The sequence below is a fragment of the Mauremys reevesii genome, linkage group 8, assembly GCF_016161935.1.
Source record: "Mauremys reevesii isolate NIE-2019 linkage group 8, ASM1616193v1, whole genome shotgun sequence".
In the NCBI taxonomy this organism is placed as follows: domain Eukaryota; kingdom Metazoa; phylum Chordata; order Testudines; family Geoemydidae; genus Mauremys; species Mauremys reevesii.
In genome coordinates, this window is record NC_052630.1 from 1,529,580 (window position 1) to 1,542,198 (window position 12,619).

The 12,619-nt window shown below is 68.9% G+C and overlaps 2 protein-coding genes across 2 annotated transcripts in view; one reads left to right on the plus strand and one right to left on the minus strand.

Moving 5' to 3' along the window:
• The window catches only part of CDHR2 (cadherin related family member 2), a 37,622-nt gene extending 26,438 nt beyond the window's left edge, over nt 1–11,184 (minus strand). Inside the window, exons 1-7 of the mRNA XM_039484394.1 lie at nt 11,084–11,184; nt 6,578–6,637; nt 6,063–6,128; nt 4,175–4,314; nt 3,468–3,521; nt 3,006–3,095; nt 1,904–1,993 (exon numbers count right to left, since the gene is read on the minus strand). Coding sequence (XP_039340328.1) covers nt 1,904–1,993; nt 3,006–3,095; nt 3,468–3,521; nt 4,175–4,314; nt 6,063–6,128; nt 6,578–6,623 — 486 coding nt within the window. The 5' untranslated portion in view covers nt 6,624–6,637; nt 11,084–11,184. The remainder of the gene's footprint in view (nt 1–1,903; nt 1,994–3,005; nt 3,096–3,467; nt 3,522–4,174; nt 4,315–6,062; nt 6,129–6,577; nt 6,638–11,083) is intronic.
• Nucleotides 11,185–12,290: 1,106 nt separating this feature from the next.
• The window catches only part of RNF44 (ring finger protein 44), a 34,736-nt gene continuing 34,407 nt past the window's right edge, over nt 12,291–12,619 (plus strand). Inside the window, exon 1 of the mRNA XM_039484399.1 lies at nt 12,291–12,387. The gene's annotated coding sequence lies outside the window, so the exon portion shown is untranslated. The remainder of the gene's footprint in view (nt 12,388–12,619) is intronic.

Below are 12,619 nucleotides of genomic sequence, written 5' to 3' on the forward strand. Positions count from 1 at the left end.
GGGCCACCTGCCCCTCCACCGCCCCATCTCAAAGCTGCCCCCCAGCATGCGGCTTGAGGCCAGCATGGCCCAATGCTGCTCTCTAGCGGCTGCCAGCGGAGTTGGCAGCGCTCGGCTGGGGAGTCTCACTGGTCTGGGTTGCCTGGACCTGGCCTGGGGGCTGGCGGGACCGGGGCAGACGCCTGCGCTAGGGGCTGCCCGAGGACGGGGTGAGCCGGGTGGTGAGCGCGAAGCTGGTTGTCACATTCGCTGGCAGCATCTCCCTGGGGGGAGGCCTCGGGCCAGACCCTTGTTCCTCCCACTGCCAGGCTCCCCGAGACCCACCCCACGCTGGGCACCCCAAGCAGGGTCCTGTCCCTGCCCCCTCTCGCCCAGCTGAAGTGCCTGGGGCCGGAGGAGTGGGGAGCCGCCACTGCCCTCTATTGGGGGGGGCACGTTCCAGCTCGCAGAGGGACCCCCTGTGGTGTTATGAGTGTAATATAATACTCATAATACTCCCCGGCCCCGCGCCGGGCCCAGCCCAACCATCTCCCTGACCCCGCGCCGGGCCCAGCCCAACCATCTCCCCCTCCCCGGCCCCGCGCCGGGCCCAGCCCCACCATCTCCCCCTCCCCAGCCCCGCGCCGGGCCCAGCCCCACCATCTCCCCCTCCCCGGCCCCGCGCCGGGCCCAGCCCCACCATCTCCCCTCCCGGCCCGCGCCGGGCCCAGCCCCACCATCTCCCCTCCCGGCCCGCGCCGGGCCCAGCCCCACCATCTCCTCTCCCGGCCCCGCCGGGCCCAGCCCCACCATCTCCTCCCGGCCCCGCGCCGGGCCCAGCCCAACCATCTCCCTGCCCCGCCGGGCCCAGCCCCACCATCTCCCCGGCCCCGCCGGGCCCAGCCCCACCATCTCCCTCTCCCCGGCCCCGCGCCGGGCCCAGCCCCCCCACCACCCCCGCCCAGACCCCGCGCCGGGCCCAGCCCCACCACCTCCTCTCCCGGCCCCGCGCCGGGCCCAGCCCCACCATCTCCTCTCCCGGCCCCGCACCGGGCCCAGCCCCACCATCTCCTCCCCGGCCCCGCGCCGGCCCAGCCCCACCACCTCCCCTCCCGGCCCCGCGCCGGGCCCAGCCCCACCACCTCCTCCCCGGCCCCGCGCCGGGCCCAGCCCCACCACCTCCCCTCCCGGCCCCGCGCCGGCCCAGCCCCACCATCTCCCTCCCGGCCCCGCCGGGCCCAGCCCCACCACCTCCTCTCCCGGCCCCGCGCCGGGCCCAGCCCCACCATCTCCCCCTCCCCGGCCCCGCGCCGGGCCCAGCCCCACCATCTCCCTGACCCCGCGCCGGGCCCAGCCCCACCATCTCCCTCTCCCCGGCCCCGCGCCGGGCCCAGCCCCACCACCTCCCCCTCCCCGGCCCCGCGCCGGGCCCAGCCCCACCATCTCCCCCTCCCCGGCCCCACGCCGGGCCCAGCCCCACCATCTCCCTCCCGCCCGCCGGGCCCAGCCCCACCATCTCCCTCCCGGCCCCGCGCCGGGCCCAGCCCCACCATCTCCTCTCCCGGCCCCGCGCCGGGCCCAGCCCCACCATCTCTCCCGGCCCGCCCCGCCGGGCCCAGCCCCACCATCTCCCTGACCCGCGCCGGCCCAGCCCCACCACCTCCTCCCGGCCCCGCGGGCCCAGCCCAACCATCTCCCTCCCGGCCCCGCGCCGGGCCCAGCCCCACCATCTCCCCCTCCCCGGCCCCGCCCCGGGCCCAGCCCCACCATCTCCCTGACCCCGCGCTGGGCCCAGCCCCACCATCTCCCCCTCCCTGACCCAGCGCTGGGCCCAGCCCCACCATCTCCCCCTCCCCGGCCCCACGCCGGGCCCAGCCCAACCATCTCCCCCGCCCCGGCCCCGCAGAGACATGCCCAGACTGACCGACACGATCTCATACTGCACTCTGCCGGCGTTGCCCGCGTCGGCGTCCCTGGCCAGCACTTGACAGATGCTGCTGCCTATCGCCTGGGTCTGAAACACAGGGGACAGGTGGGGCTGGCTGGGAGGTGCCTGCAGGTCTGGGGCAGCACCTGGCAGCCAGGGAGTTGGCGCACAGCCCTGGGCACCCCCAGGGGACAGAGCTGGGTCACTCGCAGCAGCAGCTCTGGGGGCCTCTCACAGGGTGGGATGCCCCCCCCCCAGGGGATCAGGATATTGTGCCCGGAGCTGCCACGTCTGGGGGAACCCGAGATGCTGGGGACCTGTCGCCTCACGTGCCAGAGCCCTGGCATTTCCCCAGAGGGGCTGCCTGGGGCGGGCGAATGCCCCTGCCAATCAGCGTGTGCTGCGCGCCCCCCGCTGCGCCCGACCCGGGGAGGCAGGCCTGAGACAGCCCCCCACTTGGAGCGCGCTGGCAGCCCTGCCGGCTCCGGCTCAGCCCCGGCGCAGCCAAGGTGTCTGGCCTGATGCCAACGCACTCAGGGCCCCACTGCCCTCACTTCGGCCCGAGGTCGCCAGCCCAGCGAGCCCACAGGTCCCTGCCAGCATGCGCTGCTCCATCGCCATGCCAGAGGCCATGCCAGGCCGCCTGCTGGGACCCGCCCAGCGCCCTGCAGAGGAGAGCGGCTGCCCGTCCTCTTCTGGCCCAGCATGGGGCAGCCAGTGCCAGATGTGTTGGCTCCTCAGGGTGGGGACCTGCTTCTCGGGGGGGTGGCTCCTTGTGGGGGGCTGGCTCCTCGGGGGGGGGCCGGCTCCTCGGGGAGGGAACGGCTCCTTGGGGCGGGGGGGCTGGCTTCTCCAGGGGGGCCTGTTCCTCAGGGTGGGGCCGGCTCCTCGGGGGCGGGGGGGCTGGATCAGAGAGCTGAGGCTCCGTCCCAGGGGAGGCCGGGTGGCTGAGGAAAAGCCGGGCCAGGCTCTGCTGCGCTGCCCCACGGGAGGCTGCCCCGGCCAGCGGAGGAGCGGTGCCAAGGCGTGGGCCCCGGGCCGCGTGGGGAGGCTGCGGGGTCACTGCGAGGGTCAGGGAAGGCCTGGCTGGGCTCGGTACCTCCGGGAGGTCGGTGCTGTAGGGCTGGTTCTGGAAGATGGGGGCGTTGTCGTTCCAGTCCTGCACAATGATGGTCAGCTTCCCGGAGACCTGCAGGGGCAGAGGCGCCGGCTCAGGGACAGGGGCTTGGGACCCAGCCCAGCCGCGACGGGCACTGCTCCGGGCACACCAGGGCGCAGCGTCTCAGGCTCCAGACACCGCATGGATCCAGTCAGCCCCCGCAGACACCAGGAGTCACCAGCTTATGCCAGGGCTGGATTAGACCCGGCCACACCAGCTGCTGCCACTTCTGTCCCCGAAGAGCTGCCAGCACAATGCACCGGCCCATGGGTGCATAACCTGCCCGCTCCCCATGCGCCCACATGCAGACCTGCTGCCCCGTCCCACCCCAGGCATGGACCTGTCAGCCCCCACCCTGCCCCAGTCCCCCAGGCACGGCCCCTGCCCTGCCCACTCCCTCACCTCAGTGTTGATCTGGTCTGTCACTGTGATGGTGACGCTGAGTTTGGCTTTCGCCTGGAAGGAAACACAAGAGGGGGGGACTTTGCTCAAGGGATGCCCCAGCCCCCTCCTGCCCCCCTTCCCCCTTCCCACTGACTTGCCCCATATTGCACGTCAAAGCCTCACAAGGCAGCTCCTTGGGACCAAAGCGAGCTGCGCTCCCCAGAGGCCCCTCCCTGCAGGTGTGGGGGGAAGCATTTCTGACCCGCAGCCCTCACTGACCCCAGCCTGGGACTCCTTTCACGTTGGCTCCCTTTACTGTGGAGGGGCTGCAGCATCAGCTCCCCAAACCCTGCCAGCCCCTGCCCCCGTGCCAGTGCTCCCCAGGGGAGCTGCTCTGGGGATCCCTCCAGCACCCCACTCAGAGGGCAGAGGCTGGGGAGTGTCCTGGGGCTCCATCAGGGAGCTGCCCCTCCCCAGGAGGCTCCTGGTGCCTCTGCCAAGGGCATCTTCTCCCCCGTGGGATCCGAGAGTGCCAGGCCCTGCGGGGGTGGGAGTGCTACGACTGCTGCCTGGCGCTGCCCGGGAGAGGGGCTGCAGGGAGCAGGCCTGGTGCCATCTGGGCTGCACAAGGGCAGAGTAGCTGTGACGGCCGCTGAGCATCCCCCGCTGCCCTGGCTCTGGTCTCTATCGTCTCTGTGCCCAGCAGCCCCCGGCCACCCCCTCACCTCACGGTCCAGAGAGGCCGCCAGCAGCACATCGCCCGTCCTGGCGTTGACGGAGAAATAGTAGGCGTCCTGCCCGCTCATGCCATAGAATAACTGGTCGCCATCGGCGTCCACAGCCGTCAGCTGGAAGGCCCAGGCTCCTGCGGGGGGGAGGGGGAGACGTCATGGCTGGGCCGGGACCGGGGCCCCCAAGGACCACCTGCTGCAGCAAGGGCCCTGGAGGAGGCAGCCAGCTGCTCCCTGTGAGGAAGTGGGACTGTTCTTAATGTTTTCTCTGAATACTGTGCGGGTGCCTCAGTTTCCCCTATGCATTTCTTATCTAGGTGGTGGGAGAAGGGGTGGGATTGTTGCAGAGCCCTAAGGGGGCAGATGTGATGGTGTCTGGACAGAGAATGGCCGACGCTCTGTCTCCTGGCAACTGACGGCCTGGGCCCCTCCTCTGCAAAGGTGCCGGCTGAAGGTGTTGGAGAACAAAGAGATCAGGTGACCCCCTGGCCCGGGACAGAGACAAAGGGGGAGGAGGGGCTGGAGAGTTTCAGTTTTGGGCTGGCTGGGGAATCAGAGGGAACCCCAAGGCTGGGGTCTAAGATCCCTACCCCCAAGAAGGACCTGACTGAGGGGTCCTGTTTTCTGTACCTACAAGCTCTGGTTTAGACTGTGTTCTTGTTGTCTAATAAACCTGCTGTTCTACTGCCTGGCTGAGAGTCACGGTGAATTGCAGGGAGCTGGGGATGCAGGGCCGTGTGTCCCCCAACTCCGTGACAGCCTCCCACCCTGCTGGGGACAGCCCCAGCTCCACCCAGCAGCCTGGGCAGCACATCAGCAGAGATGGAGAGATCAGTGCAGGGTGTAAGGCCCTTCCCAGGGAGAAAATCCCAGGTCCCAAAGGGCTCTTGGACTGAGTGGAGAAAGGCCAGGCAAGATCCAGCGGCAGGAAGCTGAAGCCAGCTGAAGTGGGAATTTTCTGTAATGTTTGATGAGTCCTGTGTGTGCCTCAGTTTCCCCTATATTGTGCATAGCTCCGGGGGTGGGGGGAAAGGACAGTTTGCTCTCAGGGAGGCTAAGAGACACAGGCGGACATGTCGCCCGCTGTCTGAGCCAGGGTGGGGCACTGAAAAAAACCTGGCTGAGTCTGACTCCATCTCAGCGGAGAATCTGAGAGGCCAATGGCAGCTCCAATCACCAGGACACTGACCCCTCGCGCCCCGCGGCCCAGAGGGAGGTGGGCCCCCCCCAGCAGGGAAGCTGGGCACAGACCCCAGCTGGGGAACAAAGGCCGGGGCAGGGGGATAAGAGCTGGCTGCTGGGAGGAGCCGGGGCTCTCACGGAGAGACACAGCCCGACACTGGGGTTCCCTGGGGGCTGGGCTGCCTCTCTCTGGGCTCCCCTAAGGACTCCCTGTGCTGTGCCCGAGTGTCGCTGCGAACGCTGGGCGAGGGGCATTGCCCCCTGCGGAGGGGGCACGGCGGCGTCTGGCTCAGCTGGACTCGCTGGCAGAGCTCACGGGGGGACGGGGGGCTGGAGCCCAGAGGTTCAGTCCGAGGAGGCGGTGAGGCTGCGGGGCCCCCTCGGGGGTCTGGCCCACTGGAGGGGTCCTCCAGAGGCTGTTCCAAAGCTGGGGCGTAGCACCCAGCCTGTGCAGCCCTGACGTGTTCCAATGAGACGTAAGGCAGCTCTGCCCAGGGCGGGCAGAGGTGGGTTCTCCGTCTGCCAGCTGCACAGCCGGGAGCCAAGCAGGAGACTGGGCACCGCAGGGAGCAGGGTGGCGCTGGTGGCCTGGGCTGTCAGGAACTCAGCCGAGGCAGCGATGGTGCTGTCTGGCCTGAACCCCGTGCCTGGTTCTCTGCAGCACCCCGGCCTGGCCCTGCCGCCTCCGCACCGCACTCACCCACGGGCAGGTTCTCGGACACATAGGCGATGGTGATGTTGAACCTCGGGGCCGTATTCCCCGAAACTGCAAGGGAGACGTTTGCCCTGCGTTAGCCCCTGCGCTGAGCTGTTCAGAGCCCCCCTCGCCCTGCTGCTGGGGCACTGCCCGCCCCAGGGGGTGCCAGCCCAGCCCCGGCGTGGCACTCCCTGAGCAGCTGGCTCTGAGCTGCTCCCCATGCCGCTGGGACGCCAGGCAGTACCCAGACTCCAGGGACCTCTGGAGTGGGCAGGCTGGGTCCTTGGGGGTTACTGCTTGGCCCCCTGCCCACCGGAGGGCACTCAGTCCCCACTGCTGGCAGCTGCTCCGGGTCGCCGAGGTCGCCTGCCATGGAAGCAGGCACTTGCCCTGGGGAACACGACCCTAATCAGTGCCCAGCCCCAGGGGAATGACAGCCCCCTGCCCCACCCCACTCCGTCCTCGCCCCCCAGGCGTGCCCTGCCCCCCTCCCGCCAGCCAGGGAGTGAAATCCTTACCCGCCACCAAGAGCAAGGGGAGCAGCAGCAGCGGGTGCCAGGCCATCCTGCCAAGGGGACCTGCTGGGACATCGGGGCGGGGGGGAGAGCAGAGCTTCAGCGAGAGCTCCCTGCTCCTCACACTCTCCCGTTGCGTGTGTCCCCCCCCCACCCGAACAGCCTCTCCTGGCCGCAAGGGCTGAACTGGAGCTCCGGGGACATGACCCCCACCCCGCTCCGCCAGACCCCCCGGGCAGTTCAGATGCCAGAGCCCCTGGGTGGTGCCGCTAGCAGGGGCAGAGAGTGGCCAGGGGATGGGCACCTGGAGGGGGCAAGGCAGTGCAGGGGGGATCCCAGGCAGCTGAGTCTCCAATGCCCAGCACGCCCTGCACCTCCGGGACCCCAGGCGGCTGTCACGGTGCTGGGGCGAGCGAGCCCAGCCCCCAGAGCCAGCAGGCAGGGGCCCGATCCTGCCCTCACTCCCAGGCTGGGACGTGTGAACCTATGGAGGAGGCGGGTGAGAGGAGATCCCCCAGCCCTGAGCCCGCAGCTCCACTCAGTCAGTTCAAGCACTGGCCCCACCACGCCCAGAGGTTCCCGCAGGGCGATGGGCTCCGGGCCCAGCTGCTCGCGCAGGGCGGGCGCATACGACAGGGAGGAAACACCCAGCCACCCCGGAGAGCTCTGTCTGTGGGGGGCTTAGGAGGGGCTCCCAGGGGCCTGGCTGTGGGGGTGGGGGACGACAGCGGGGAGAATCACACTGAAGATCCAGACGCTCTGTGCGGGGCCTGCCAGGTGTCCCCTGGGAAGGGTGGGCAGCCCGCTCGGGCCTAGACGGGTCCCTGCAGAATCCTGTCCCAGGCCCCACGGACCCCTGCACTCCTGCTTCCCGGGGGGCTGCTCTGGGATGTGGCGTCCCCAGGCAGTTCCCCCATCCCAGTGCACGACCCTGCTGCGGGCAGGACCTCAAGCGTGGTCAGGCCATGAGTGGCGAGTGGCCCTGCCCCATGCCCCCTACCTGCACCGTGGGGCTCGCTGGGGGATGCTGCCCTGCTCCCTGCTGGCTCCGGCGGCTCTGAGACCACAACAGACCTTTGGCTCCTGCTATAATTGGGCTGATCAATCATTAACTGCAATTAGTGGGTGACAAACCATCTCTCCCCTTCCTGCTTCCTTGAGCCCCTCCTCCCCACTGCCCTGGGGCAGGATGCCAGTAGCAGGCCCGTGGGCTCTGCTGGGAGCTGGGGGGAGCCCTAGGCAGAATACCTCCAGCTGCCAGCTCTACTCCCCCCGTTGGGCTTGGGGGGATCCACCCCACAGCTCTGTCATGCTGGGCCCAGCTCCTCCCATCCTGCCGGGTGCTCAGCAGCTGCCCCCACTGCCCTGCCATCCAGCTTTGACTCCCAGGGACCCCTGAGCACGGCTGGGTAGCAGGCAGGGCCAGGATTGCCGGAGGATGGGCAGATTGGCACTACAGCCACATTCGGGCCCTGCCCGTGAGTGGATGGGGGTGACCCTGCAATCACAAGGAGCTGCTGGGCCGGGGCAGCATCGCACCGGAGGGCCCAGGACCCAGGAGTCCGACCAGCTGGGTTGGGAGGGAGCCTGAGCGAAACGGGATGAGTGACAGGAGCTCAGATGACCTGATCTCATGCTCCCCTCTGGCCTTGAGCTCTAGGAATCAGCATGGGTCTGGGCGCCAGGACGCCTGGGTCCTCTTCCCAGCTCTGACTGGCTGCATGGCCTTGGGTGAGTCCCTGCCCCTCAGTCCTCGTCTGATCCTGCCCTGTCCGCCAGGGGTAAATGCATTCCCGGGCAGGCACAGGTTCTCGGGTGCCCACTGAAGCCCTCCCAGGCACGGAGCCCGTGAAGAGACGCCGGTCTCCCCGAAGGGGGTGGAAGGAGGCTGGCGATGGGCAGGGGTGGAGTGAGAGGCAGTTTCATGTCTTACCCCAGGATCGTGGCCCGTCCACACTCACATCCTGCTCTCTGGGAGCCCTGCAGAGCTCGGGGCTCCTGCCCCCCCTCCTGCCCTTTGGCAGGGGCTAAGGAGCCCCTCCCCTGGCGCTGGAGGGCCCCAGAGCTCACCCCGCATCGCAGCACTGAGCCGCCTGGGGGATTCATGTGACCTACTTCCCGGTCTCAGGGACAAGGGGGGATTGTGCGGCTCCTCTCAAGCGGAAGATGGGTTGGAGTAAAGGCCCAGGGAGCGAGGGGCCCCGGGACGCCTGGAAATGGGGCCAGCCACCTGCCGGGTGCAGTGTTGTTGGGGGGTGGGCAGCGAGCGCAGAGAGCCCTGTGCTGCCACCCAGCCTGGCCGGCATGGGAATGGGAGAGTCCAGGAGCAGGAACTTCAGAGCCCCCCGGATCGACAGGGCCCCTCCAGACATGCTGGAGGGTGGCACTGCCTGGCAGCCAGGTTCGCCGGCTCGGCAGCACCTCTGTTTCTGGGCTAGGTAGCTCCGGTCAGGGCTGAGAGCTCAGTGCTAGCCCTCGGGGGGGGGGGGGGAACCCCTAGCCGGGGCCAAGGCTGTGAGAGGAGGGAGCTGCCCCCTTTACCTCAGTGGGACTCACTCAGCACCAACATGGCAGTGGTTACCTATTGCACCCCAGCGGGTTGCCTCCCCGCCAGCCCCAGCCCCAGCCCCAGCCCCACGTCCCTGACAGCCCCCTTCCCAGTGCCGGAGCCGCCAGCGCCCTGACAGCTTCAAAGGCCCCGCTGGGGGCGTTCAAGACAACCCTGTGCAGGGCACCAGCAGAGCAAGAGCCAGGTGAAGCCCAGAGGGTTGGTGACCCCGGGGATGCTGCAGGTTTGGGGTGAGCGATACCACCCCCAAGGGCTGACCGTGCCCCATACCAGCCACCCGGCCGCAGCGTCCCGGGGAGTGGGGGACTGTGGGGGTGGGGATCTGGAATGGCGCCTGGTGCCCCGAGGTGGGGACCCCTCAGCCCCCAGCAGCCTGTGTACAACGCTGCTCCAGGAAATCCACAGCCCTCTCTGCCCCCCCAGTCACCGCGGCCCTGTGACAGCCCCGAAACCGCATCCCCAGGGAGCCTCCAGCACCCCCGTCCCTTCAGCTGAAGCCGGGTACCAGCCCCCCCAGGCTCCTCCCGCCCCAGACAACAGGCCAGGAAGCCGGGAGCAGGCAGCGCCCTCCAGAGCCGTGCTAGGGACTCCCCTGGGCAGGCTCTGCAGCCGAGCTCTCGGGGCTCCTCAGTCACTCTCACCTGCCCCCGATCCCGCCTCTGGGAATGACTGTCATTGCCATGTGCTGGCCTGACTCCCCCCTACCCCCCGTCTCTGGGCGGCCTGGCAGGGGCTCTTCCAGCCCCCGCTCAGCTCCAGAGACATGGGCAGTGGGTGTCTGGCGCCCTGGGGGCATAGCGCTCACGGCCCAATGGGCATATGGGGCCAGAAGGCCTCCGCTCTCGTTTGGGCACCACATTACGAGCAAGATTTCCCCGAGTGCCTGGCTCTGCTGTGACATTGATGGATGCGCCTGAGAGCACCACACCTGGCATGGCCCCACCTGGCGTCCTCCCTGGGCTCTGCTCCTGGGGCAGGGGGTGCACTCTGCCCCGTTGGAGCCCGGCCCGCCCTGCGCCATCCAGGGTTATTTTCTGATGTTATCACCATAGCTTGGAAACCAAACAACCAACCAGCCAATCAGTAAACGGGAGAGCGGAGACGTCAGGGCGTCCAAAGGGCACGGGGATGCGGAAGGAATCCCCACCCTGGGCAATAGGCTGCCCCAGGAGGGGCAGGGTGGCCGCCAGAGGCTGTGGCCCGGAGCGTCTGTCTGACTGTCAGCATCAAGAGCCCCCTCTGACTTGCTGCAGGGTCCTGGGGAGCCCTGGGCCGGGCCAGGCCAGGCCACGCTCCTTGGGGATCCGTAGTCTGTAACGTGGGAAGCGGCCATCGCATTCGAGGGCTGTGGGTGCCACGAAAAGCCATTCCCTGGCCCCAGGTGCTGCCCAGCATGCTGCTGAAAGGCACATCTGCCATGCATCCCCCTGGCACCAGGTGCCAGCAGCCTGTGGGGCCGCGCCAGTCGGACAGCTTGGCTGGTTGCTCTGTGAGGTTTGCCCATGGGACTCAGCGTGAGCAGCCCCACCCTGACGGGGAGATGCAGCAAGGGCAGGGCTTGGGTGAGGAGCACATGCCGACAGCCTGCCCGGTGCTCCAGCCCGTCACCTTGCAGTTGTGCCCAGGGCAAGGCTGTCCCCAGGGACCCAGCAGCACCTGGTTGTCCTGTGCTCCAGCAGTGCACTGGGGGCTGGCAGGCAGACACAGCTAGTTACTAACAAATGTCCCGCACTGTCCCGACTCCCCCCTCCCGGGACAGGACTCTCCCAGCGCCTGCTGCCACGCTGGGCGTCAGGCCAGCATTGCCTGGCCCGGTGCGCTGGAGGCTCTGGGTGGCTGGAGTGCCACCCTGCAGGGTGCTGGGGAGCTCTCACCTGCCTGGAGCCTCACACACCTTTGGGGGGGCTTGTGCCCAGGTGCTGGGCTGTGCTCTTACTCACCCCTGGCATAGAGGGCTGGGTCGTGGGCAGGAGTCTTGCCCTGACTCCAGTTACAGCTCTGCTCTGTCTGAGGCAGGGACAGCACCCCTGGCGGAAGGAGCTGGGTAGTCGGGTGCCGAGGGGGTTCCCAGGTGGGGGGAGCAGGCACTGCAGGGGGCTGTGCAGGCGGGCTAACATGCAGCTGTGGAAACAATGGCAGGTGGCTAGGAAGTGCTCCCTGGGACCCCCAGATCCTGGCAGTGCCCCTGTTGGGGATACGATGGCATTCCCTCTGCCCCAGCCTGCTGTGAAACGCAGGGAACGTTCACACCAGCGGCTGCGCCCTGGGCCACACGCCGGGGCACTGGGGAAAGCTGTTGCTTCCAGGCAGCAGAGAGCTGAGAATCAGGGTCCCTTTCGGAACCTAGCTTGGGGGCCTGGGGAGCCCGCTGGGGGCAAGGAAAGGAGTTATTGTGGGGCAGTTCCCTGGCCTGCACTAAACAGGGAGTCAAACTACGTGATCCCATTGGTCCCACCTGGCCTGGGAATCTATGGGGATCAAAGCAGGGCTGCTCCTCTCTGCTAGGTGCACCTGAGAGTGACCTCCAGTGAGCCCCTTCATTCCCTGTGCCTGGCGCCTCGGCCTGCCTGGGGGTGCTCCAGGCTGACCAGGGAGGCTGGTCGCAGGGCTGAGCTGCATGAGGGGCTCCCACTCTGCAAAATCCCTGCTGCTCTTGCTACATATTTAAGTCTAAAAAGCATTTGTTACATTAGCACGGGACACCTGGGTTCGAGGTCCAGTTCTGGGCGGGGAGTACAATGTAGTACAATGTGGCTGGAAATCAGGCCTCCACCATGGGCTCATTGTGCGACCTGGGACAGAGCCCATCCCTGCTCCGGTTGCCCGCCGCTTGCCCCGCGGGGTGCTGAAAGGAGCCTACCCCTCCTCCCGCCCCAGCCCAGGGCTCCACCGACCAGGATTTATGGGGGCGCAGCGTTTAGGCACGTTACGGCCGCGGTCCCAGTCGGTTCTGAGGCGCAGCCTTTAGGCGCGCTACGGCCCCGCCCTGGCTTGCCCCGAGCTGCCCCCTCTGCCCGCGCTGGTGGAGCGGGCTGTGGATTGGTCCATTCGTGCCGCGGGGGGAGGCTGCTCCTGCGTGCGGCGCGGCCGGTTCCATCGGACGGCGGCCCGGGGGGGGGGCGCGACACCATGGGGCGGAGCTGAGCACAGGGCCCGAGGAGCCAGCGCCAGGCAGCTGTACCGCGCCCGCGGGCTCCAGCGGCCGGGCCATGCGAGCGGGCTGAGCCCGGCCGGCCGGCGGCAGGTAGGGACCCGGGCGGCGGCCTCGCCCCCTGGCCCGCATGGGGCGGCTTGGACAGGGCCCTGGGGGCTCTAGAGGGGGGAGCCCGGGGAGGTGCACACGCAGCCCGGTGCAGGGGGTGTGGGCCGGGGCGGGAGGTGCACACCGCCCGGTGCAGGGGTGTGGGTTTGGGGGTGGGGAGGTGCACACAGCCCGGTGCAGGGGTGTGGGCCGGTGGGGAGGTGCACACAGCCCG